This window comes from Pristiophorus japonicus, chromosome 15, assembly GCF_044704955.1.
Source record: "Pristiophorus japonicus isolate sPriJap1 chromosome 15, sPriJap1.hap1, whole genome shotgun sequence".
Taxonomy (NCBI): domain Eukaryota; kingdom Metazoa; phylum Chordata; class Chondrichthyes; family Pristiophoridae; genus Pristiophorus; species Pristiophorus japonicus.
In genome coordinates, this window is record NC_091991.1 from 140,621,111 (window position 1) to 140,643,314 (window position 22,204).

Here is a 22,204-nt window from a genome sequence, read left to right on the forward strand (position 1 = left end):
TTATTGACCGAGCGGGACTGAAACTTAATACATTAAAAAAAAAATATCCACTTTCAAATACTCATTTGACAAATTGTATACAATTTTGTACATAACAAAATATAGTTATGGATCCATAAAAATAGTAGCCAATTTCTGCAATATCGATCTTAAAATGAAATACCATAAGCTATATAAAATGCAATGACAGGATAGTGTGTAGGTTTGATGCAACCTTAAATTCAGGCTACATAGAGCAAGAAAAAGGGCACGATAAATTCACAAAAATACCACAGTAGTTTGTGTATACAAATGTTCTTCACTGGATTCAGGTTATATCTATAGCCATTTACTCAAGACCTTTGCAGAAGACTAGCCAGTGATAAAATTACTAATTAACCGGTATTTTTCTTGAGGGTGAAATGCTGTAGATCTGTATGTGAGAATCTTTATCCCAGTCCTACATAACAGATGTCAAGTGAACATTAACGGGTGAACATGGATGGCATTACTGTATTTGAGGTGTCATTTAGCTGTGGAGTGTATTTCCAGTTAGTATTTTTTTTTTTTTTAAACAATTCGTACACTTGTAGTTTACAGGTTATTTTTGTGAAACTATAGCACTAGATATGCATCGTTCTCTATCACAGATACAGGTCACTGTGCATTGCACGGCAATGGTTTAATAACTCAAAACAAACCTTTAATGCAAAGAAAGCACAATAATGGTTTCGTGCAAGATGAACAACGATATTCAGAAATCATTAACTACATCACAATTAAATAAATTCTCAATCCAAAAGTTAAGTTATAACACTTAGAAATAAGATGTAAAAGGCAGTTAGTGATTGTAAGCCTACATTTTGATGCATCTTGAAATTAGGTTCTTTAGTTTCTGAAATACCAAATACAGGAATAACTTCAAAGTTTCAATTAGAATTCACAAAAAAGTGATTCTATTCACAACAATCTTTAATGCAGTGATGTACAGTAGTCTCATGGCTCTCGTTAGCCTGGTACAGCCTTCCAAATAGAGAACTGTGCTATCATCCAGTTTCTTTTTTTTAATATAAAATGGAGGTGCCATACTGATCTCACAAGAACAAGCAAGCTGAAGACGTTTCTGCAGTTTATATATTTGGTTGGACTGATTAGCAGCATCCACTGAAACTCAAACCCACAATTATTGAGGTAAACATACTTCTTCAGGTGCACCACCATCTGCCCAACTTTCGTGCACAACACATTTATCTTGAGAGTTTCCAAGTTTGATAAAGTGTTAGAAGTCTGAACCTTGGGATGGAGACCAGTCCATTTGTACATTTTATTTAAAAATTCTACTTGTGAATAGAGCCACAACAAAGCTATCAAAAAGATTCCATTCTCATTGTATGTGAGGGCAGACTCTTACTTCAGAGCATGCAAGATACGGAGTTCACAAAAGGCAAAAATTCTTCCTTGTTTGATGGCAACTGGTATTTTCTGTAAATGGTTTCCTGGGCAGGAATAGCAAACCATAGTAATAACAACAGCCTCAATGAGCTGCTGACAATCAGGGGTGTGCATGCATTTTAGATGATGGACTTTATTTCTAATTTTAGTGTCCCTTGTTCCAATTGGAAATCCAAGGTTCAATCCCAATCAAATTTGGACACTCTACATACATATTAAAAGCTGCTTAATGGAATTTGACTCATCTCTAGGTCCAATAGATTAGACATTGTCATGTTAAACACTTGACCATCATGCTTTGGTGTAGCCAAAGTGATCACATGCCGTACAAAGTAAAGTGACCAAAATTACATTCCACACCTACTCCATGCAACAATATAGTGTTGTTAACGTAAAAGCAATTAAAAGTAACTGGTGTCACATCCAATTTACATTCCCAAGTAGCATCTACATCCGCATATAATCAGCAGAAAGGCCCACAAGGATTAAGGACCTAAAACACAGGTTTGCATAATTATTTTTAAATAAGTTTGTGGGCAAGAGAAAAATATTACTTTCAAACCAAGGAAAGTAAATAAATACAAGATTTTTTTTTAAAAAACCTATAACTTTAGGTTGAGTAGGATCATGCACTGGATACAGAAATTGCATAATGGTGTAATGTATAGGATGGGGTTGTATTAAAAATGAGCAAGTTATGCACAGAAAAAGGAATTTACTCAGAAACCTTTCCAACATATACTGCTGTTTTAATACGGCAACATCTTATAGGATTCCTAAACATTTGGAATCAAGAAAAAAAAAAGTGAGGTCAATCTGATCACAAAAACCATTAAAAACCCAGTTGAGTATTATACGCAGGGGCAACAGTTTACAAGGCAGCAACATAAATTTTCCTTTTGGAAAAAGTATTCAAAGTCACAAAAATATTATGTGCAGGTTTTTAAACTCTCAAAACAAAAACAAAAACCATTTGCATGCAAGATAAGTGTTAGTAGCAACTGGACTAACAGTCTGGTTCAGAAGCTGTGCAGACTTTCTTCCAATGGCATTTTGTGTTTTTCCACCACCTGCCTGAGCAAATCCTTTCTTAGAGTACAAACCACATGAGAAACATTAAGCAGGACACCAGTACAGTAAATTTCATTTTCTACAGAACAGCAATACCAGACATTTTGATGTACATATACATATGACACATCAACCCACACTGGCATCACCAAGATAACCAGAGTGCCCAATTCACTGCAGTATCACCACAGTACAGGCCTGAAACCATGTGTATCCCACGATTCTCCCCAGTGCTCAAGATATGGCTTCATGGATCTTGTACGTTTGTCACTTATAACTTGGTGATATAATAAGTGTTGATCTGGTGACTGGCAGTACCAGCACTGAGCTTGTATCAGCAGTTACCACATCAGGAGGTATTTAACCAAACCGGTAAAAACAATTGTAAAGTGTTACACTAGCATACACCTTTGTCAACAACCCATCTTTCAATAAGTAAACTTCTTATACTATCCTTAAAAAATAAGAAAAGCAGCAGATGGTCGGCACATGTTCATTTCACAATCTCAGAGGTACCACATGTTAGTGCATTAATGAGATTTGGCTGGGTATGGACCATTAATCATCCTCAGACACCAGAGGACAAAATGCACAATGGCCAGTGTGGCAGATTAGAGCAGTTACTGATAATGAAAACATAAAAACCAAAACAAATGGCCCCGAATTTAAAAAGAAAATTAAAATATTGTAGGGTCACTGGTTGCAGGCCAGGTATACTGCAGACATATCGTTTTCAGACTGGTCCAAGGCCTTCGCTTTCTTAAACACCTACAGGGAAAATAACAGATGGAAAAGATTGATATTAATGTTAAAACTAAACAGAACAGTAACCCACAAATTCCCACAAATAATTTTGCAAAACACTGGCAGACTAGCTGGGAAAGGTGCTAAGAGACCAAAGGGAAAATCAAAAGAGGAATCACCCTGCTTTCAAACATTCTACTAGCCAGTTACAAAACTGCACGGCTCCCAGGTATGAAAAAAATAGATCCACCTCATTTTAAAATATGTGTTTTCAGTTTACACAAGATGGACAAACACAAGGAGAATCCAAAATTCACATTAGCTCCATTAATTTTTAATCATGTAGAGATGGTAATGTGTCTGCTGTTTATTGTTAAGTATAGTAAAGAACAGACAGATTAAATAAACTCAAGTTTATGAAGCACCTTGGCTCAGATCTGTAATACTGATGTTTATCAGAGCAAGGGCACTAATGTCGTAATGCCTTGACAGAATATCAGCACTCAGATGCCTGCAGATGGGCAGAAAGGTAAAAATAATTTTGAAAACACACCTTACCCTGGGACGGAAACTATATTAATAAATTCTAACATCTCCAATGGAATTAAATAATTTCAGAATCCCCTATTTTAACTCTGTGCATGTGGGGACCAAGGCGGACAGCAAACCACAGCAGCTTGAGGCTCAGGAGATTCTTAACTCCTGGGCCTCATCTGCAACTCCCGGTCAGTTTCCTGCCCGAAGGAACGGTCCCTTGCATTTAGGCAAGTTGTGGGGAGGGGATTTTAGGAGGGCCTTGCAACTTGTAAAGTCCAGAGCATGCGAATCCTGAACTTTCCCACTCTTCCTGGGCCTGCAAGAAAAGCCAAAAAAAAGTAAAAATACTTTTTAAACTGCCTGCCCGGTTTCCCAGAATGCTTAGAATTACAATCACTCAAAGACAGAGAATTAAAGCAAATCAAATAATTCAACTGAAGATGTGCCACTTGTTTAGAGCACAAGTACTTTGGAGAACTATAACAGCCTCTAAAGGTTAACTTACACTTAAGCAAAAAGGTGCCCATTACAGAACTATGTCATCAAGCAGCTTCCCTTGAGTAAAAGGTACTTCCTTTTGCAGTATCTCCACTGCAAAACTTGGAAAAGGTAACAGGAATATAGTTCCAAAACAAATTATTTCCTAATTATTGATAAAACTCTTAAACAAAATTCAAAATGCCATATCACAATGTGATGTTTGCAGTGGACAATACTGCCATCTACATTGTCACTTACAATGTTATTATCTTTTCACCACTAATGCAGTTTTGGTTATGCTCAGGGTATCTCTCAGTCAACAAAAAATTGAACGGTATTGTGGGTACAACACAGCGCAGCACTACCAGCTGTGCCAGAATGTGGTAGATTTGGACTCTTAATCCTTCAAATACTAAATTACCAATAAATCAAAGGGAAAGAGTGAAGAAAGCCTTGGAGAACTTTTACTCAAACAGACAAACAGCACAATTAAGCTTTAACTATGTAGTCAGAATTGACATGTCTCCAAATCCTGCAACAGTATTCCTTTAATATGATTGATTAAAACACAAACATTGACTGCAGAAGACAAACAGAAATAAACTAGTGATCTAATAATCACAAAGAAATAAGGGTTAGTTTTGACATACAATATACTAGTTTATCACGCTACTTGGTAACTGGTCAATTATACTCTTTTGGATTAAAATGTGCAAGATACAGCAGTAAACAAATACCAACAAGGAGAGAGACTAAACAGCAGCACTGAGTAGGTGAGAGAAATTCTGAGCCGATAGGATAGTATACATACAGTTTCCACAACTTTCTAGATGCAATGATGAGGGGCAACAATAAGTAATAGTAAGTCCCACTGCCGACTGACATTATATGCAGTTTTCACTATTTCATTCACATAAAGGCTTTACACCCAACCATATATACCCTTCCAGTCTACACACAATTCCCCAGTCCTCTGGGAATGTTTTTCTTTATTAAATTGCAACTCTGAACAATTCAACAGATCAGGACCATCACTATCACTAAAGTAGCAGCATTCGGTAAAATAATGAGACTAAAAGCGGACAAGTCCCCTAGGGTCTTAAAAGAAGTGGCTGCAGAGATAGTGGATGCATTGGTTGTTCCCTGGATTCTGGGGAGGTCCCAGCAGATTGGAAAACCGCAAATGTAATGCCCCTATTAGAAAAGGAGGCAGACAGAAAGCAGGAATCTATAAACCAGTTAGCCTAACAGTTAGAAAAATGCTGGAGTCCGTTATTAAGGAAGCAGTGGCAAGACATTTGAAAAAACATGATTCAATCAAGCAGAGTCAACATGGTTTTATGAAAGGGAAATCATGTTTGACAAATTTGCTGGAGTTCTTCGAGGATGTAACAAGCAGGGTGGGATAAGGGGGAACCAGTGGATGTGGTATATTTGGATTTCCAGAAGGCATTCGATAAGGTGCCACATAAAAGGTTACTGCACACGATAAAAGTTCACAGGGTTGGGATAATATATGAGCATGGATAGAGGATTGGCTAACTAACAGAAAACAGAGAGTCGGGATAAATGGGTCATTTTCCAGTTGGCAAACAGAAACTAGTTGGGTGCCGCAGGGATCGATGCTGGGGCCTCAACTATTTACAATCTATATTAATGACTTGGATGAAGGGACAGAGTATAATATAGCCAAGTTTACTGATGATACAAAGATGGGTGGGAGAGCAAATAGTGAGGAAGGCACAAGAAATCTGCAAGGGGATTATAGACAGGCTAAATGAGTGGGCAAAAATGTGGCAGATGGAGTGTAATGTGGGAAAATGTGAGGTTATCCAATTTGGCAAAAAAAATAGAAAAGCAAATTATAATTTAAATGGAGAAAAATTGCAAAGTGCTTCAGTACATGAAACACAAAAAGTTAGTATGTAGGTACAGCAAGTAACCAGGAAGGCAAATTGAATGTCGGCCTTTATTGCAAGGGGGATAGAGTATAAAAGCAGAGAATTCCTGCTACAACTGTACAGGGTATTGATGAGGCCACACCTAGAGTACTACGTACAGTTTTGGTCTCCGTATTTAAGGAAGGATATACTTGCATTGGAGGCTGTTCAGAGAAGAATCAATAGGTTGATTCCGGAGATGAGAGGTTTGACTTATGAAGATAGGTTGAGTAGGTTGGAGTTCAGAAGAATGAGAGGTGATCTTATCGAAACATATAAGGTAATGAGGGGGCTCGACAAGGTGGATGCAGAGAGGATATTCCCACTTATAGAGGAAACTAAAACTAGGAGGCATAGTCTCAGAATAAGGGGCCACCCATTTAAAACTGAGATGAGGAGGAATTTCTTCTCTCAGAATTGTAAATCTGTAGAATTATCTTCCCCAGAGAGTTGTGGAGGCTGGGTCATTGAATATATTTAAGGCAGAGATAGACAGATTTTTGAGTGATAAGGGAATAAAGAGTTATGGGGAGCGGACAGGGAAGTGGAGCAGAGTCCATGATCAGATCAGCCATGATATTATTAAATGCCGGAACAGGCTCAAGGGGCCAAATGGCCTACTCCTGCTCCTATTTCTTATGTTCTTATGACCACAGTGTGGGGACGTTACAGGTACCCATGTCGTTCCACTTTGAAAAAAGGGAGTTAGTTCCAACACTTTTTATTTTAAAATTTGATTTGCAAAAAAACATCAGAGGCATAACATGTCCAGAACTTACTTCATTGGCTGCAGCAGCCATTGGAGTTGAATGATTGACAGCATCACCCATAGCAATGGCTAACCTGAGGTCCTTTTGTATGTGTTTCAACAAGAAGTCAGGCTTGAAGTTTCCCTGTAAAATACCTGAGAGAGAGAGAATCACTAGTGGATACAGTTAATGATATTGGAGGTTATTTATTGTTACATATAATAAATGTTGGGACATAGCTATTATGGGTGTAAAAAGATAAAAGGTGGCCTTAAATTTTAAGAAAAATTACAGCTTTAGGATGAGCAAGATTAAACAAAAAGTTAGAATTATCTGTAAATATACAGGCCAGTTTTGAGTGGAAATGTCTAGTTTAACACTGCATATGTTCATCTGAGCAACTAACTTCCAGCCTCCTCTTCATTTTCACAACCAAGCAAAAAGCTGATTCTTGCTTGGCTTGTGGCACAGCCATGTAACATACCAGTCCACCATATAGTAAAATCCAATTCCACTCTATGGGCATGTTGACTTTTTCTAACCAAAATCAAGTACAAAAGTCACCTTCAAGCCTGTGTTTATGCAATGGTGCAAGCAATCCTTTGCAGATTGCAAAAGTTGCAGCATCAACTTGCGCACTAGTTTTCCATGGTTCATATGGATCTAATGTAGTGTTTCAAACTTAACTTAAACCTGTTCACAAAATTCTACAGAGTAACTGTCCCACAAGCTTCACTGATGAGCCAATCTCTCATTCACTTGAGTTATAGATGTTTTAAACTTTAAAGTCATTTATCACCATCACAGGTGAAAAAAAAAAATCATGCTATTAAATATATATCTCAACAGAAATCATTTGTGCACTGCACTAACATTTTCCGTTTTCAAAAGAACATGCACTTGTAGATTCTCAGCCAAACAACACTCTTCAAACCTTATTCAGTTCTACAGCATCAAAGGAGGGTCTCAGTCTGCACTGTAGCACAATGGGGATCACTCTACTTGCTGTGCTAATTACCAACCCAAGTAAAGCAAACAAAATAATTTTGTTAAATGGCCAGAAACAATATATAACTCCATAAAATAATGAATACACATTATCAATGATGGGGGTCTATTAACTCAAATATTACAGATCCTCTTGAAACATTATTGTCCAATACCATAACTTCTATAGCTTGCTCATGAAATAGGTCACGCTAAAGATATTGCTTACAATCGGACTTGTATTTAAACTGATACGAAATCCCAGTTTGTTTCCAAAAGCAACATTTGCATCCGAATTTTTAACTGGAAATTACTTTCTTTATACAAGTCTGGATCGAGACAATGAGAATCCCCTGCCTCTTAACCAATCACCTCCACCCCCAAAATTAGAAGTGTTAATTACTTTGGCACTTCTGGTCCAAAAAAGCACTTGCCAAAGGTCCCTGACTCAGGATGTAAAGCAAAACTTCTTGCGATTGGCTGGCTATTTTAGCCAATGTGAATCCTTCTGCTACAGAAGCCATGAAACTGCCAAGGATCATATTTACAATCAGCATCATCTTCGAGGCATTGCCCACCTCACCTGAAAAGGAAACCATAGTTTACACATGTGCTCCACTTATTACTGAAAGCAGTACTTGCATATAGATTAATTTTATACACGCTGAGATTGTCAGGCAGCCCAAGCGACGCCTTAATTAGGCAAATTAGTTACGCAAATTAGGCACTAGCAGATGTGTCATTTTAGAAAATAAGTCTCTCCATTAGGATTGTCATAAAAATGACAAAACTTAATTCTTTTTCTTCAGGTTGATTTTTACATATTTTTCAATGACCCCAGAATGCTGGTATTATTTGGTAGTGCATGGAAAAAGTTACCAAGCTTGACAAGGTGATAGGGCTGAACATCAGTAGACATGCTTCACTGATCAGGTCATTTCATTTGTGCAAGTCATCTTCTCTGGGGTAAACATCATGCTCAGTAGCTTTTTATGGCCAGTTCCATTAGTTAGTTTAGCAGCATACACAGGTAAAAAATTTCATGGAGATAGCAAAAATCAAAAAGACCAAGTTGTTTATATTTTTTTTTAATTTGTTCAAAAAAAATTAAGTGGAGTAACTGACTCCATTTGGTTGCAAATAAGTTTAAGTACATTTCATTGATTCATAAACTGTTACTTTGGTACAGTGTTTAATTAATTTACCACAAAGTGTGATTTCCTCCCGAAAAGAAAATCTCTTGAAGATGTTGAGCTTTACAGAACCATAAACAATTCGATCAAAACAATTCAAAAATATGAGGAGAAATAGTTTGAGGATTCTATAAGTACAGACCTACCCAAATAGAAAGACTTCTTTCCCATGGCCTGAAAACAGCTGCTACAATCATCAAATAAAGCCTTATCTCCAGCTGCAAGGACCACCAGCATTCCATTTTCCGATAGCTGCCGATTCCCTGAGACTGGTGCTTCTAGAAAGCGCCCCCCTCTGGAAGTGATCACCTATGCAACAGAGTAACCATTACAGATCAGTCTTGGCTACTATGGAGTCTGTTAGTTTGCAAAGAGTACCCCAGATAAGGCCCACCAACCTTCGATCCTAACGAAACACCAGGAACAGCACTGGAATCAGAGAATTGGGACATGACACTCAATGAAGCACCAGTTGGAGCATTCGATCCCTGCTCTGAAAATTGGGCCAGGAAAACTTTGTAACCATCACCAATGAGGTCTAAGGCACTTGTACAATGAGATTTTTAAAGCCACACTCAATTGTTCTAGCATCCACTTCACTGTGCCAAAACAATCCCCAGTGTGGTAATCCTCCAACATGCCAATCATACCAACTTAGCATTAACTACTTTAAAAATTGTGGTTAAAAATTCATGCATATTCTCCCTTGTGTCAAGTCACAGAATCTTCAAAGGATATGGATGCCAGCTGCGTCTCTCATGTAAATCTACATGTTTCACATGTAAACATCAAAGGGCTATTTGATTTGGGAAGCATTGCTGTCAATCCTGTCTTCAAGCAATGCCCATACCATGCACTGTCTAGGAAGGGTCACCAACAATGACCAGGAGTGGCAATCGTAGCTAACGTTTCTCCTCCTGAGCACAGGGAGGCAGAGGCCTATTGTCCCATTTGCACTGCTGCTCCAACTGTGCTCATCTAATTCAGCACGTAACAGGATCAAACCTGGAACATTCCCCATCACCACACGATACATTTGCCAATTGAGCCATTGGGGAAGCATTTTCTATACAATGCTTGTAATAAGAGAGACAGAACTAACACTAATAAAAAAGCATTCAGACCAGGCCAGAAGTAAGGAACAAGAGCACAAGGCTTGTCTGAGAAGCTAGAAAGACAAAAGAAATTCAGGAGTGACCAAAGAATACTGAAAAAAAACATAGCGATACCAGTGAAGTAAATAGGAGGAACTGAAAGTTGTCAAAGGGCAAACTGGAAACCAAAGACAAGGAAAGTACAGAAATGACTTCAGACCGATAACTGAAGCAAAATGTTAGAGAAGCGAGGCGAGGCATAGGACAGATCATTGAAATAAAGCTGCAGCAAGAATCTACATTTCAGAATGAGGTTAACTATGTTCTATAGGGCTTGCCATTTAATTCAATCAAGCCACCACATTTACCAAGAAATTTAGACTAGTGGACTAAATAATTTTCAATACAGCTGCACAAACATCAGAAAGGTCCTCATTTCTAGAAGTTGCTTTGAATTACATACTAATTTGTTTTCTTCAAAACTGTAGAATAGCTATATTTTCATTAGTGCTTGTACAATCTATCCAGTTGGTCTGCTTTGCATGAAATATCTGAAATATGCAGATATATACAGTTCACAACAGCTGAAATGAAAAATGCTACAAGACCAATCCATAAAAGATAAGTATTAGTAAATCTTATCTGTGAAAATCAGCTCCTTTTATTACCTGTGAGATTTCTGTGGCTGTCTCAGGATCCACTGTAGACATGTCAACGTAGCATTTGCCTGGTCGGATCCCTTGCAGCACCCCACTGGGACCCAGAACCAACTGAAAGCACAAATAAAACTTACTGCAATTGATAAATAAAAAAAAAACATGGGTTAAACTGAAGGCATCATGTTGAGATATTAATATTAACATTCCTGTTCATAAAATTAAACAGTGTTAAAATAATTCTTCAAAGTAGCTATCATTATGGTTCTTTGCTGCTTAGCCCATCAGGTTAAGAAACACTAGATTTACTTACATCTTTAGCAGACTTTGGGTCAGAAATACAAGAAAGTGTGATATCACATGTAGAAACCACCTCTGCTGGTGTTCGTCCTAAACGTGCCCCTTCCTGGAGAAAAGGGTCGCACTGCCATAAAATGAAGAGGCATTTGATAAATGTTCACTTCAAAAAGCAAATAATTCACATTCATTTCAAAAGGGCCCCTTCACAGCACACTCGTAACCCAACGTCCTGTGCCACAGAGCTTTTTTGTTATTCATTCATGGGATGTGGGCCTCGCTGGCAAGGCCAGTATTTATTGCCCATCCCCAATTGCCCTCGAGAAAGCGGAGGTGAGCCACGTTCTTGAACCGCTGCAGTCCGTGTGGTGAAGGTACTCCCACAGTGCTGTTAGGGAGGGAGTTCCAGGATTTTGATCCAGCAACGATGAAGGAATGGCAATATATTTCCAAGTCAGGATAGTGTGTGACTTGGAGGGGAAGTTGCAGGTGATGGTATTCCCATGCAGCTGTTGTCCTTGTCCTTCTAGGTGGGAGAGGTCGTGGGTTTGGGAGATACTGCCATAGAAGTCTTGCGAGTTGCTGCAGTGCATCTTGTAGATGGTAATACTGCAGCCATGATGCACCAGTGGTGGAGGGAGTGAATGTTTAAGGTGATGGATGAGGTGCCAATCAAATGGGCTGCTTTGTCCTGGATGGTGTTGAGCCTTGGAGCTGCACCCATCCAAACAAGTGGAGAGTATTCCATCACACTCCTGGCATGCATGTAGATGGTGTCAAAGGCAGTCACTCTCACCTCTGGAATTTAGCTCTTTTGTCCATGTTTGGATCAAGGCTGTAATGAGGTCTGGAGCAGAGAAGTCCTGGCGGAACCAAAACTGAGCATCAGTGAGCAGGTTATTGGGGAACAAGTGCCACTTGGAAGGGGTCATCGACAGTGCTCTCATCGCTTTGCTGATTATTGAGAGTAGACTGTTGGGATGGTAATTGGACGGATTGGATTTGTCCTGCTTTTTGTGGACAGACAATAGCTGGGCAGTTTTCCACATTGTCGGATAGATGCCAGTGTTGGAGCTGTACTGAAATAGCTTGGCCAGAGGCACAGCTAGTTCTGGAGCACAAGTCTTCACACGACAGCCAGGATGTTGTCGGGGCCCATAGCCTTTGCTGTAGAACGGCATTGAACGGCCTGCGCGGGTGCTGCAGCTAAACAGGAACATTGCTCAGGATGTCCTAAAGCGCTTTACAGCCAATGGAATACTTTTGAAGTGTAGTCACTGTTGTAATGCAGGGAAACGCAGCAACCAATTTACACAACAGGCTCCCACAAATGAGATACACGACCGGATAATCTGTTTTTCAGTGATGTTTGTTGAGGGATAAGTATTGGCTAGGACACAGAACCTGTTTGTCCTCAAATAGTGCCATGGGATCTTTAATATTTACCCGAGATCCAAAGGACAACAGCTCAAGTGTCAGGCCTGGATTACATGCTCAAGTCGGAGTCAAAATGTTGTGGGTTCAAACCCCACTCCAGAGGCAAGAGAGTGCTACCATTGAGCCAAGGTGGACAATAAAAAAAAACTGAGCAAGTGGGCCCAAGAGGCAACACACATCAGAAGTTTGAAAGAAGCATACCTTTTCTCCTGTTCGATTCCACACTGTAACAGTGTGCCCCATTTTCAAAAGATTTGCAACAATTCCACTTCCCATTAAGCCTAGGCCAAGGAAGCCTATCCTGTAAAATGGCAATAAAAATTGTTTTATTCCTCAAAAATTAATATCCTTCCAGGTTACACAGACATCTTCTATTTAAAATCCAATGCGTATCTAGCAATTGTAGTGGAAATGCAATGTAAACCTATTTCACAGAGGTAGTTCTGAGAGCTGGCAACTATTATTAACCAAAGGTGTTGAAAATGTAAATAGATAGAAATGTCATTAGTTAAAATGGCAGAATCATTAACTTGAGCAACATTCTCTGTTAATTTGGAAACCATTTTGATTTAAATGAATGCAATTATTTTTTTTTGGGGGGGGGGGGGGGGGAAGAGAATGAGAAAAGAAGGAAGTAACTGCCTTGGTTACGGAGTCCAATATAAGCCATCAATCATGAACCCAGGATGTTTAAATGTTCAAATCATTTCAGCCGAATGCTAATTCAGTACCTCTTTCCAGTTCCCCGAGTATCAGATCAGTTCACACAAAAATTCAGATAAACCGACAAAAGATTGAAGTTAATTAATGCGTCATTATAATTTGATTGATAGCAGAACATTGATGAAGCTTCTTCGTAAAGCTTTGTGTTTTGTTCAATATTTACTAGTTTCATAATTTCAATAATATTGCTTAATTAGATTGATTACTGGATTACACAGAAAACTCAAAATACAGGGTTCCATATAAATCCCCTGAATATCCACTAAAGAGTGATGTTACTCTCTGCATTACAGCCAATATATATATGCTGAGTGTACGTTGTGCAATAAATTCATTCATTAGCACTAACTAACCATGTGTGTATTTTCACCCACACCTCCAAAAATCACTCCTGGGACCAAAGCAGGTTGAGAGCGTTGGTGTTGAGTCTTTTCAGCTTATTGGCTTGTTAAACACCAATTAAAAGTGAACTTGCAAATTTACTCATGCTTGTACTGTAGAAACCTAGGAACAGGAGTAGGCCATTCAGTCCCTTGAGCCTTCTAATCGGCCACATAATTAGATCATGTCTGAGTCTGTACCCCAACTCCATTTACCCGCCTTTGCTCATATCCCTTGATATAGTTACCCAACAAAAGACTAACTATCTCAGTCTTAAAATTTCAGTTGATCCGGTATCCGTCTTTTGGAAGTGTGCCAGATTCCCACTATCCTTTGTGTGGAAAAGTCGTTCTCGATTTCCCTCCAAAGTGGCATAGGTCTTATCTTTACATTATGCCCTTTGTCCTGAATTCCCACACAAGAGGAAATAGTTTTTTTGCATCTATCCAATCAAATAAATCTCCTAATCATTTTAAATGCTTTGATTAGATCATTCAACCATCTAAGCTCAAGGGAATACAAATTAAGTTTATGCAACTTGACCCTCAATTTAACCCTTTAAGCCCCAGTATCATTCTGGTAAATTCTTTGCTCCACCCCCTTCAAGGCCAATTATACATTTCCTAAGGGTTGGTGCTCAAAACTGAACTCAGTACTGAAGTGTTTACAACCACCTTCAGCCAGAAGTGTCAAGTGGATGATCCGTATCGGCCTCTTCCCAAGGTCCCCACCATCACAGAAGCCAGTCTTCAGCCAATTCGATTCACTCCACGTGATATCAAGAAATGGCTGAACACACTGGATACAGCAATGGCAATGGGCCTCAACAACATCCTGGCTGTTGTGCTGAAGATGTGCTCCAGAACCAGCTGTACCTCTAGCCAAGCTGTTCCAGTACAGCTCCAACACTGGCAGCTATCCGACAATGTGGAAAACTGCCCAGGTATGTCCTGTCCACATAAAGCAGGACAAATCCAATCTGGCCAATTACCGCCTCATCAGTCTACTCTTAATCATCATCAGAGTGATGGAAGGTGTCATCAACAGTGCTATCAAGCAACACTTATTCACCAATAACCTGCTCACTGATGCCCAATTTGGGTTCCGCCAGGACCACTCAGATCCAGATCTCATTACAGCCTTGGACAAGAGAGCTGAATTCCAGGTGAGGTGAGATTGACTGCCCTCGACATCAAGGCAGTATTTGACCGAGTGTGGCATCAAGTAGCCCTTGTAAAACTGAAGTCAATGGGAATCAGGGGGAAAACTCTCCACTGGCTGGAGACATATCTAACACAAAGGAAGATGGTTGTGGTGGTTGGAGGTCAATCATCACAGCCCCACAATATGGCTGCAGGAATTCCTCAGGGAAGTGTCCGAGGCCCAACCATCTTCAGCTGCTTCATCAATGACCTTCCTTCCATCATAAGGTCAGAAATGGGGATGTTTGCTGATGACTGCAGTGTGTTCAGTTCCATTCGCAACTCCTCATAATAGAGCACTCCATGCCCGCATACAGCAAGACCTGGACAACATTCAGGCTTGGGCTGCTAAGTGGCAAGTGACATTCGTGCCACACAAGTGCCAGGCAATGATTATCTCCAATAAGCGAGAATCTAACCACTGCCCCATAACATTCAATGGCATTACCATCGCTGAACCCCCTGCCATCAACATCCTGGGGGTCACCATTGACCAGAAACTTAACTGGACCAGTCACATAAATAGTGTGGCAACAAAAGCAAGTCAGGGGCTGGGTATTCTGCGGTGAGTGTCTCACCTGCCGACTCGCCAAAGCCTTGCCACCATCTACAAGGCACAAGTCAGGAGTGTGATGGAATACCTTCCACTTACCTGGATGAGTGCAGCTCCAACAACACTCAAGAAGCTCGACACCATCCAGGACAAGGCAGCCCACTTGATTGGCACCACATCCAACACCTTAAACAAACAGTCATTCTTCCCACCACCGGCATACCGTGGCTGCAGTGTGTACCATCTACAAGATGCACTGCAGCAACTCACCAAGGCTTCTTCAGCAGCACCTTCCAAACCCACGACCTCTACCACCTAGAAGGACGAGGGCAGCAAGCACATGGGAACATCATCACCTCCATGTTCCCCTCCAAGTCACACACCATCCTGATTTGGAAGCAAATCGCCACTGGATTAAAATCCTTGAACTCCCTCCCTAACAGCACTGTGGGAGTACCATCACCACACGGACTGCAGCGATTCAAGGTGACTCACCACCATCTTCTCAAGGGCAATTAGGGATGGGCAATAAATGCTGGCCTTGTCAGTGACACCCACATCCAGTGAACGAATTTTTAAAAAGATGGTGTCTGATCATCTGAATCATCAATTCCTCACTTTTATATTCCAATCCCCTGGAGATAAAGCCAACATAACATAGAATATACAGCATAGAAACAGGCCAATCGGCCCAACTAGTCGGGTGTTGGTGTTTTACTCCACACGAGGCTCCTCCCATTCCATCTACCTCATCTCAGCCTTTCAGCAAATCTTTCTATTCCCTTCGCTCATGTATTCGTCTAACTCTCCCTTGAAGGCATCCAAGCCATTCGCCTCAACCACTTCCCATGGTAGCGAGCTCCACATCCCAACCACTCTGAGCAAAGAAGTCTCTCCCTTGGATTTATTAACTATCCCATATTTTTGTCCCCAGTCTTGGTTTCTGCCACAAGTGGAAACATTCCCTCCACATCTCCCGAGTTCAACCCACAACATTCTATTAGCTTTCTTGATTACTTCTTGTACCTTTTAGGCAATATCTGAACCTAAATCCCATAGCTCCACCAGAGCTCCTAGTCTCTCACCGTAGATCCAAGTTGAAGTCCACGTGCCATAGTTTTGCCCACTTAATTTGTCGATGTCCCTTTGTAACTCCCTTCTCCCATCCCCCATCCCCACAACCTACTATGCCTCCTAACTTAGTATCATCTGAGAACTTACCAATATCCAACTATATACTTCTTCACACAAGTCATTGACACATGGTTGGTGAAAAGCAGAGGCCCCAGTACAAATGCCTGGGGGACACTACTGGTCACATCCTGTCAATAAGAGAACATTTCCTGTATCCCCAATCTCTGTTTCCTACCTCCCAAGCAAGTACCACCCCATGCCACAAGGTTACCTCCAATTCAGTGCACTTTCATTTTTGCTAATAATCTCGTGTGGAATCTGATGAAATGCATTCTGGAGGTCCATATAGTCAACATCCATAGACTCTTCCCCATCCACTGTTACTAACCACCCCTACTGCCCAACAGAACTATTTCAACCTCATTAAGGGAAGCCATGGATGAATTGAGTCAATCACCTGGAATCAAGATGCAACATCAATACTGTACTGCCAGTATTTTTAAACATGACAATGGCACTTCACTTTTCTTTTTGAAACATTGGCAAGCATCCTGCAATTACCAAAGATATATTTGCAAGTTCACCATTGCATTACCCGGGTCAGATTTCCTGTTTTGAAATCATAGAAATTTACAGCACAGGAGGCCACTATTCGGCCAATCGTGTCCGTGCCAGCTGACAATGAGCTATCCAGCCTAATCCCACTTTCCAGCTCTTGGTCCGTACCACTCATAATTTTACACACCTCAATTAGGTCTCCCCTCAGTTTCCTCTGTTGCAAAGAAAACAACCCCAGCTTATCCAATCTTTCCTCATAGCTAAAATTCTCCAGTCCGGGCAACATCCTGTAAATCTCTTCTGTACCCTCTCTTGTGCAATCACATCTTTCCTGTAATGTGGTGACCAGAACTGCATGCAGTACTCTAGCTGTGGCCATAACTAGTGTTTTAATCAGTTCAAGCATAACCTCCCTGCTCTTGCATTCTATGCCTTGGCTAATAAAGGCATGTATCCCATAAGCCTTCTTAACCACCTGATCGATCTGTCCTGCTACCTTCAGGGATCTGTGGACCTGCACTCCAAGGTCCTTTTTGTTCCTCTACACTTCAGTGTCCTGTCATTTATTGTGAATTCCCTTGCCTCGTTAGCCCTCCCCAAATGAATTACCTCACACTTCTCCGGATTGAATTCCATTTGCCAATGTTCTGCCCATCTGACCAGTCCATTGATATCTTTCTGCATTCTACAGCTTTCTTCATTATCAACCACACAGTTAATTTTTGTATCATCTACAAAATGACTGCAGGTCGGAGGTCAAGTCCAAATCATTGATATATACCACAAAATGCAAGGGTTCTAGTACTGAGCCCTGTAGAATCCCACTGGAAATAACCTTCCAGTCACAAAAACACACATCAACCATTACCCTTTGCTTCCTGCCTCTGCGCCAATTTTGGATCCAACTTAGCACTTTCCCATGGGCTTTTACTTTCTTGATCAGTCTTCCACGTGGGACCTTAGCAAAAGCCTTGCTAAAATCCATATAGACTACATCAAATGCACTACTCTCATCGACCCTACTGGTTATCTCCTGAAACAATTCAATCAAGTTAGTCAGACATGACCTTCCCTTAACAAATCCATGCTGACTGTCCTTAATTAATCCATGTCTTTCTAAATTAAGATTTATCCTGTCCCTCAGAATTTTTTCCAATAATTTTCCCACCACCGAGGTCAGGCTGACTGGCTGTAAGTACTTGGTCTATCCCTTCCTTCCTTTTTAAACAATGGTACAACATTAGCAATCCTCCGGCACCACACCTGTAGCCAGAGAGGATTGAAAAATGATGGTCAGAGCCTCTGCTATTTCCTCTCGAGAACAGCCTAGGGATTTAATCCACTTTCAAAGCTTCTAAACCCCTTATTACTTCCTCCCTCACTATGTTTATTTCACCTCCTATTTCACACTGCTCCTCCGAATGCAATGTCTGCATCGTCCGTCTCGTGAAAACAGACACAAAGTATTCATTAAGAACCATACCCACGTCTTCTGCCTCCATACATCTTTTTGGTCTTTAATAGGCCCTACTTTTCTTTAGTTATCCTCTTGCTCTTAATGTATTTATAGAACATCTTTGGGTTTTCCTTGATTTTTTACTTGCCAATATTTTTTCATGCCCTTTCTTTGCTTTCCTAATTTCCTTTTTCATTTCGCCCCTGCACTTTCTATACTCCTCTAGGGTTTATGTAGTATTGAGCCCTCAGTATCAGTCATAAGCTTCCCTTTTTTTTTTGACATGCTGTGAATATATTAAAATCAATCCTGGCATGCAGTAGCATCATGAGAGTTTGACAGACTATTAAAAAAATCTACCACTCAGTATGTATGACCTTTCAAGTACCTGAGCGACAGATCATGGCGTTGAACAAATAAAGTCCAAATAGTCTGTAACCACTACTTCATTATGCATTCCAATGCATAGTTTCCAAGCAATGTGCACAGTACCCATGAATTTAATGATTCACGAATTCCCCACTTATTCCATGGTAAAGATATCAATGACTTCTCCAAGGTACAAGTTAACTGCTCAAAACATGGCTTAAGCCACAACAGTCCAAACACATTTTAGTACAGAATCCTTACAACCAGGAGAAAGGGATACATTCATCCCAACCTATTACTCTGGGCTGAATTCAAACCCAAAAATTGCTAATCTGCTGCATCTCCCAGTACTCAAAAGGTTGTTTGATTAATGGTTGAATAGCTGGTTATCAGCCCAAGTGGTTGAATATTGAGTCGTTTATTTGTAAAACAAAACACTTCATGATATCACTGTTTTTATGCTTATGTTAAAAGTCCAGTGATTATGCAGCTCAGAGGTGAGTTAAGCAGCGCCAGTGACAACTTAACTGGTACAACATTTGTAGTATACGCCGAAGACTGGAGTGACCATGTCAATATGCAAACGCATGGTATTTATAATGCAGATGTGTTTCTTTTGGTATTGATGATCATTTAAAAAGATGTGGTATAGTGCCTTGATACAAGATACTGTGGACACATGGCAAGTCCCCATCACTGCCTCCTCCTCTTTCGTATGGTAGTAGCAAATCAAATGTCAGTATCCAAGTTGGATATCCAGGCCAAAGCTTCTGGTGAAACAGCGTGGATATCTTGTAGGCAGTCTGCAGATTTCCTGAGGGCAGTGCTCAATGATGTGCTTCAAGGTTTGATTAGGAGCTCCACAGTCACTGGATGGGGATGCTTTAATTTTCCATCTATGAAGAAGGTGGCAGCATCTACCATGACCAGTTCTGAGGCAGGTGATGGTTGTCCACTGTTTGGAAGGAAGGTTTGATCCTTCAGGTTGTACTGTGGGGTCCTCTTAAAAGGAATCCATTCCGTATGTCACAGTTTTTCCAAGCATTTCGCCATTGGTCATCAAAGCTGAGGAGATTGATGAAGGGCTTCGGCGACGGTCCAAAATGTCCTTCTAAATTTGAGAAGGGTTGGTGGTAGGTTGTTCAAATCGGCATGGATTGGCATGTCTTTGCTGGTATAGCGGTTGTATTCTTTGGAGACTGCATATTCATGGCGCAGGTGTGTTGGTGCGATGTTTGCAAGTACGGCAGCTAAAGTGTTGGTGTTGATCAAAACATTCTGGTGATAATTCTCATAATACAATTTAGCTGGACATCAACGGATTTGACATGTGGACTTGATTGCCATGCCGAAGAGCAGTACTCCGCTGTAGAGTACACCAGGGCAAATGCTGCCGTACGGAGGGTTTGTGCGTCTGCTCTCCAAGTGGATCTGGCGAGTTTCTAGATCAAGTTGACCCTACTCTTTAGTTTCTGCCTTCTCCAATACAAAATTCAACATGGGATCTTCTAATGCTCATTCGCGCAGGCAGTGACAACTTCTTTTCATTGAAAATTGGGAGCAATTTGCTAATCTCTCCAGTCAGTTACAGAAAATATATTTTAGGAAGGGAAACACAGAGGAAATCAGAAAGGAGCTGCTGCTTTTAAATCTTGGGATTCTGTTAACTTTGAGCAACGATTCAGTACCATCTACCCGCTTCAGACCAAAGTCTGAATGGTGCAAGTGGGTTGACCTCAATTATTGCAAAAATGGAAAGTCAGTCAAATACCAGACTGAATGAGCCACCAGATTATCAGTAGCAAAGCCAAACACATTAAACTATACCCAGCAATTGCAAGGAAGGAAGTCCTGTGGTTTTGACATACAGTTTAACATTTTGAATTGTAATGAAAGTCCTACAGATAAATGCATAAACCTAGAAAACCTTCTGGTGTCAAGATTTTAGTTATATGATCATTTTGTACAGAAATGGTTACATTACTAGATGCTTGGCTCTGATCCATGCAGCATAACTCAATAGTAATTACTATCTGTACTAATTTTATTGCAAAATCAATTGCAATGAGAAGACAGAGAATGTTCTCTTCATTTAGTTATGTAGATTAATAACGCTCTCTAGTCACGGTTGGAACATAAGAATATAAGAACATAAGAATTAGGAACAGGAGTAGGCCATCTAGCCCCTCGAGCCTGCTCCGCCATTCAATAAGATCATGGCTGATCTGGTCATGGACTCAGCTCCACTTACCCGCCCTCTCTCTGTAACCCTTAATTCCCTTATTGCTTAAAAATATATCTATCTTTGACTTGAAAACATTCAATGAGCTAGCCTCAACTGCTTCCTTGGGCAGAGAATTCCACAGATTCATAACCCTCTGGGAGAAGAAATTCTTTCTCAACTCGGTTTTAAATTGGCTCCTCCGTATTTTGAGGCTGTGCCCCCTAGTTCGAGTCTCCCCTACCAATGGAAACAACCTCTCTGCCTCTATCCTGTCCATCCCTTTCATGATTTTAAATGTTTCTATAAGATCACCCCTCATCCTTCTGAACTCCAAGGAGTAAAGACCCAGTCGACTCAATCTATCATAAGTTAACCCCCTCATTTCTGGAATCAGCCTAGTGAAACGTCTCTGTACCCCTTCTAAAGCTAGTATATCCTTCCTTAAGTAAGGTGACCAAAACTGCACGCAGTACTCCAGGTGCAGCCTTACCAATACCTTATACAGTTGCAGCAACACCTCCCTGCTTTTGTACTCCATCCCTTTCGCAATGAAGGCCAATATTCCATTTGCCTTCCTGATTACCTGCTACACCTGCAAACTAACCTTTTGGGATTCATGTACAAGGATCCCCAGGTCCCTCTGCACCACAGCATGTTGTAATTTCTCCCCATTCAAATAATATTCCCTTTTACTGTTCCCCCCCCCCCCCCCCCCGCCAAGGTGGATGACCTCATACTTTCCGACATTGTATTCCATCTGCCAAACCTTAGCCCATTCGCTTAACCTATCCAAATCTCCTTGCAGCCTCTGAGTCCTCTACACAACCTGCTTTCCCAATAATCTTAGTGTCATCTGCAAATTTTGTTGCACTACACTCTGTCCCCTCTTCTAGGTCATCTATGTATATTGTAAACAGTTGTGGTCCCAGCACCGATCCCTGTGGCACACCACTAACCACTGATTTCCAACTGGAAAAGGACCCATTTA

At 40.6% G+C, this 22,204-nt stretch overlaps 1 protein-coding gene across 3 annotated transcripts in view; it reads right to left on the minus strand.

Annotated features, from left to right (window-relative positions):
* Positions 1-22,204, minus strand: part of glyr1 (glyoxylate reductase 1 homolog (Arabidopsis)) — a 58,597-nt gene continuing 36,393 nt past the window's right edge. For all 3 annotated transcript variants that reach the window (XM_070901019.1, XM_070901018.1, XM_070901017.1), the window contains 7 exons: positions 12,818-12,917; positions 11,196-11,306; positions 10,895-10,996; positions 9,279-9,441; positions 8,343-8,522; positions 6,983-7,107; positions 1-3,270 (listed from right to left, as the gene is read on the minus strand). In XM_070901019.1, the coding sequence (XP_070757120.1) occupies positions 3,196-3,270; positions 6,983-7,107; positions 8,343-8,522; positions 9,279-9,441; positions 10,895-10,996; positions 11,196-11,306; positions 12,818-12,917 (856 nt within the window). In that variant the 3' untranslated portion in view covers positions 1-3,195. The remainder of the gene's footprint in view (positions 3,271-6,982; positions 7,108-8,342; positions 8,523-9,278; positions 9,442-10,894; positions 10,997-11,195; positions 11,307-12,817; positions 12,918-22,204) is intronic.